At 28.3% G+C, this 6203-nt stretch overlaps 1 protein-coding gene across 1 annotated transcript in view; it reads right to left on the bottom strand.

Annotated features, from left to right (window-relative positions):
• Nucleotides 1–2938: 2938 nt before the first annotated feature.
• LOC111620318 (cyclic nucleotide-gated cation channel alpha-3-like) overlaps nt 2939–6203 on the bottom strand; it is a 40828-nt gene continuing 37563 nt past the window's right edge. Inside the window, exon 5 of the mRNA XM_023362237.1 lies at nt 2939–6085. Coding sequence (XP_023218005.1) covers nt 4650–6085 — 1436 coding nt within the window. The 3' untranslated portion in view covers nt 2939–4649. The remainder of the gene's footprint in view (nt 6086–6203) is intronic.

Raw genomic sequence — 6203 nt, 5'->3', positions numbered from 1 at the left:
ATATACGTATTTTGGAAATGTTGAGTCGGATTAGTCTAGAATCGATTAATTTTATGGAAGAAAACCTTTCAATCAGCCGTAGTCCGTAAACTTTACACGTGTCGAGCTGTGATTGGAACGACTCGTAAGAAATCGGATTCCTAAAAAATGGAACGTATCTATGATCTTATAGGGGGGTCGACTGTATTTATAAATATATTAGTCGAATAAAAATGCACTTTAAAATGGTGTTTCGTCGTTTTTTATTAATTAGAGAATCAAATAAAACAAATATTTGTGTTTTTCAAATAAATTTTTGTTTGTCTCCTTTATAACAAATGAATTTATTTCTTTCTAAGTAAAAATTGAAAGGGTTTGTAGAAGTAATTTTTTAAAATATCTTTTTTCGTGATAAAGTTTTAATACTTATTACTATAATCTAGACATGTTAATCTTTAAATATACAAGTATATTTAAAGATTAACATACAAGTATACAAGTATATTTAAAGATTAACATAATATAAACATTAAGTATACAAGTATATTTAAGGATTGAGCCACAAATATATTATATATACTCGTGGCCCAAAACTCCATGACTTCTTCCAATGTGGCCGAGAGGAACAAAAAAGTTGGACACCCCTGGTCCAGGGAATTTCCAACACTGTTTGGTAAGATGCAGTGGAAATACTGGCATTTGAAAACGGCGGCTGTTCTGTCAATTTTTACACTGAAGGAACACAGAAGTATGATTCGATTATTGTGGGAATCTGGCAAAAATACACACAAAATTTATCGAGAAATGGGTGCCTTGCAATATATTGCAATGTATGAATTGATGGCATGAGAAATTCAGAAATGGAACGAGGAGAATCTACAATGCCCATATCAGATCGTTTTTCGTCATCTACATTACAGATTGAATCTGGAATTTTGTGTTTATCATCATTTTGATCTTCAGGAGGTCATAACTTTGAAAATGACAAAGATGTGAAGACAGCAGTTCGACCGTGGCTGTATAAGCAACCAGACACATTCTATGAGTTATCCAAAAACTTGTGCCACGACGGATGAAATGTTTGGCTCGGAAACTACATAGAAAAATAGGATCTGAACAAGACTTATGAATGTATATTTTAAAATAACACTCAGATTTTGAGAAAAACGCAGTTGGCAAAAACTTTTCGACTTCCTGTCGTATTTTTATGAGATTCATACATCGGTACTTCGGTTACACTATTTCGTAATAGGTTTCGGCTCGAGTTAAGTTTTCCTTAAGTTTAACTAAAATAGTCTAATAACTAATTTTAGCTTTCTGCTTTATTTATTTTAGTCATTAATTTAGTTATTATTTGGCTTAATCGAGTGCTCGGCTCAGAACAGAACACTATAAAAATTTATATCCACATTTTTAATATTTTTTATTTACTGTAAATTTTTCATGCGAAATCGAATCTATCACATCGACTTTTTGTATAAATTTCTGAGCAACGAAATTTAAGTAAAGTCAAAATAAACTGTAAATCTTCGAATTTCACGGATTTACTGGAAAAGATTAAAAGATTAAACGTTCACAAAATCCTGAATACTTTCAAACGTTTTGATTCATCAAGAGAATCTTACTCGTTAGAAGAAACGTTAACAAGACAATATTCGAACAAGTTTTCATGAAATTAACATTCTAAAATCATTTCTGATGATGAACCGAAAGGTTTGCAAGTATCGGATCTTCTGAATGTGTATATTTTATTGTATTCCAATAAAACAGTGAAATATATTATTTTAAAACATTAGGTGAAAAACAAAAGAAAAAAAAGACGCCTGGAACTTATTTATAAAAAACAATTTGACTTTACTTATGATTTAATTCTGAATATAAAACACAATGTATTTTGAAATATAGTAGGCTACTGTATTTGAAAATATTCAAATATTCATAGCTGCCATACTCTTCAGCAAATTATGAGAATTTCATTCCTGTTTCCATTCATGCGGAATCAGCAATTGAATTTACTGTACTTTTTGCGGTTTAAAAGATTAATAGTGAAAAATCTCTTAATAAAAGAGAATGCTCATGAATGAAAGAAAAGAAACTGAAACTCAAAATTTGAAGAACCATGGCATATAATTAAATAATTTGAATTATTTAGAGAGATTTCTAATGATCAGAAATCTCTCTAAATAATTCAATACTTTTATGAAAAGGAATAGGTTTGTAAAATTCTTATTCCATCAATTCAAACTCTCTAATATAATCTGGTTATAAAATTTAACGTTAAAGACTTTCATACTCTTCTGATCTCATTGATTATAAAATTTAATTATACTGGAAGCATTATAATAGTGCTAATCTAAGAATACATCGTGTTAAATTATTTAAATACAGCTCAGCTGTATAAAATCAATTATTTTACATCCGAGTTACAAACATACAGTTTTAACAGAATGAAATACGATATTTTAAGACAGATAAGGAAATCTATAAATACGTTTCCTAGTAAAGGAAACAACCATTTTGCTATATGTGAACTATTTGATATTTACAATAACAACATTATCGATATTTCAGATAATTACAGTATAATTAATGCGCCTAATTATATTTATGTAAAGGGAAAAAATTAAAGGCAATTTTAGTTTCCAGTCTTTGCTTATAATTTCGGTTAATATATTTATTAATCATATTTATACAATTTGTTTTATTAAAAAATTAATTTATATATAATATTTACTTTTATTTAAAATTAATTTTAAAAAAATGGCCATGTAATTTCATAACAGTGAATGTGTGGCTTCGTATATTTACGTATAAAATTATATATAAAATAAAATTTTTGTAGTTTTATATTATTAAAAACACAAAAGATCAAAATTTTTATTAGCTTTTTCATTTTATTATTATTACAAAATTGTTTCTATTATGTAAAATATATATTCAAAACATAAAATTTCCGGAATTTTTAATTATAATATATTCAAATATGTAATCGTTTATATAGTACTATACTAATAACTTTGTTCGAGATAAGATATCAAGTACAGTACTGAATGAAAGTACCTAATACGTGAATTTATTAGCAAATTTATTATTTTTAAATACAGTTACAAGGCTGATAGGTATCAAGTTTTTCTTTTCCATTTTATTTTTATCATTATGTAAAAAGAGCAAAATAAATTGATAACTCTGGACATAATTTCATAATTTCAAATTATATCATTAGCAGAAAGAGGTTTTTTTAAGTTAGCATTTAATTCCAATTTCTTCAAATTTCATGTTAATAAATCACATTCCAGTGAAAGAGAAAGAGTGAGAAATAGAGAGAGAGATAGTTAAATTGAAATTTATTATTATTTTATTCCAAAACTCAGAAAATCCTTGTAAGATGAACTATATGATATGGTTTATAAAATAATTTGCCAAATATATTATGTCAAGTTCTATATTTTAATATTTTTAAATATATATAGGCTATATATATAGAATGCTGATAAAATGTTTACCATTCCGAATATAAATGAAATTACACAAAATGATCCTTAAGTTAATTAATATTAAGAGATAAAAAGCAGATGGGACCTCGTATTATTTTCGGAGAAAATGATAATTATTAAAATAGACGTAAAAAAAACAAATAAATCAAATTATTACAAACTTTAATATATTTTAATTTTATATAATATAAAATTCATTCAGATATGAGATAAATACTGCAAGATCCAACAAAACTTTAATCAAGATTGTTCTATGAGCATTGCTAGTGACTTCTATGCTTGTAATTTTGCCAATAGGCTAAGAAATATTTCTAGCCAATAGGCTAATTTTCATCTGTATTCTGAGCGGAAAACAATTTTTCAGCATTTTATATAATTTTGAGAATTTTTTCCCTACTTCATATTGATTAAATATAAAAAAGTAGTTATCATTTTTTATGATGAATCTATTAGGCTGTAAACACAATAATTATGAATAAAACTGTAAATTATAGAACAAGGGAAATTTATACAAAGTAATAACTAGCCAAAATTATACAATCTGTTTATTATTTCTACCAATAAAATTAAAAATAGTTGAATATATTATTTAATTTTTAGGACTGCTTAAATATCTTAAAATTCTTTTTTAATGTATTTGAATCTAGTATAGAAAGAGAATAATTTATAATAATATAATAAGTATAACATTTGCGATCATAATGTTGATCACTTTCTTAAATTACATTTCTACTTGTAAAAATATGCATGGAATTTTAGAAAAACATTTTGGGTATGTATATAGTATGCCTCTGTTCATGCAAGAACTTAATTAAATTCTTATTGAACCTATATTTTTCCTAATACTTTCAACAAATGTTTCTATTCTTTTTTATTGTTGCTAATTATAGGCTGTACCATTACAATTCGCATTAGTATAAATCAGTTGAGAAAACTCATCCAACATTCTGATAATCGTAATTCAAATTTTGCAAAACATATATAAAAATAAATCATATTTTAAATAATACTTCGTTTAATTTTAGAAAAAATCAAATAACAGGTATTATTATAGATACAATATGATGCTAATAATAATAAGTAAATAAATAAAATGAATTTAATTTAAATCCCTGAGTATCCTGTAATACTTCATTTTCACTAGCAACAATTAAATAGAAACATCGATTGATTGTTTTATTCTGTTAATTGGTCAATTTGATCATCGTCGTCGTCGTCGTCACTGATTTGATAATCACCAATAGCATCAGCACCAATTGCATTTTCTAATCTAGTGATTCTCCTTTTTAGTTTCTTTTGCGAAGCAGTATATTCTGCTAAAAGATGGGCAAATCTTCCCTGAAGAGTTTCCAAAGCGTCCTGTATATTATCACATCTAATATGGAGTTGATTGCGTTCTTCCTCTTCCTTTTTAACCACATTTTCATCTAAGAGACCGTCCTTTATTAAAATCTGTCTTCCCCGTTCTATAAGCATTTTTTGCGCCTCTGGGTATTCTGCCAATACATTCCATAAATCCTCTTTAGAAAGACAGAACAAATCAGAGAATCCAACACTTCTTACGTTTGCTGTCCTTCTATTTCCCGTTTTCACCCCGGATATGTTCAGAATACTTAATTCGCCAAATACACTACCTTCGCAAAGAGTGGCATAAATAGATTTGCCATCATCCCCCACAACATTAAGTCTTCCACGTTTTACTATATACATTTCTTTACCCACGTCACCTTTACGACATATATAATCACCGGGACTAAACACTTGTAATTTTAATTTTAGGACAAGTTGAACCAATAAACCGGGTTCACAATCGTGAAACAAATGCACTCTTTTCAAAGTATCCAGATGCACGTGAATTGCGATCTCCGCTTTTAACTTATCAGGAAGAACCGAAGTTACAGAATCTTCATCTAAGGATTGCCTGTTTATCCACAGATAATCGAACCACTTGATAACCCTATTTTCCAATTCTTTCCCCACTTTACGAAATTCCATGTATTGTTTAACGTTATCCATTCTTCTCTGGAAATCCGATCTAACCGCATTCATGTTTGTTATCATGCTACCAACGTTTCCAACGATGGTGGCGAAAATAAGAACTCCGATAAGAAAGTCGATGACTACAAAAACGTATTCCACATCTTTTTCTGGAATCGGAACTTCTCCAATTGTTGTTAAAGTTAATGTAGACCAATAAAAACAATAGATGTATTGATGGGTGAAGGAAGCGAATTTCGGTTCGCTGATGTTCTTATAAACCCAACCGTCACTGCCAAATCCTATGGCGTAACTAACAGCAAAGTACAAGCAAGCGTCCCAATGGATAATCACTAATATGTAAAATATGAGTTTGGCTATCCTTAAGGCATAAGGGTGGTTTGTTCTGGTTTCAGTTCGATCGAAGAATTCGAGCATCCTGTAGAATCTCAAAAGTCGATTTAATCTAACTATAACCGTGCACGGAACAGTTTTTGTACAACTCGTTCCCAAAATCAAATATAGAAGATCCGTTGGTGCTAAACTGAGTAAATCCAGTTTGAATTGATAAGATTTAAAATATTTTGCCGATAGTTTTCGAGTATCCTTCACCAGAAGACCATGTTCTAGGTAACCTAAAGAAAAATATTTACAAAATTATTTTTCAAAACACTTTATAAAACATATCTATTTTTACATCAAATTAAATTCTTATTATTTTGTTGTTCTTAATCAACAGCAGATGGCGTTATA

Source organism: Centruroides sculpturatus, unplaced genomic scaffold (assembly GCF_000671375.1).
Source record: "Centruroides sculpturatus isolate CEXI.00-Female unplaced genomic scaffold, Cexi_2.0 scaffold4, whole genome shotgun sequence".
NCBI classification, from domain to species: domain Eukaryota; kingdom Metazoa; phylum Arthropoda; class Arachnida; order Scorpiones; family Buthidae; genus Centruroides; species Centruroides sculpturatus.
The sequence above is the reverse complement of the archived record's forward strand: the minus strand, read 5'-3'. Positions and strand labels throughout refer to the sequence as shown.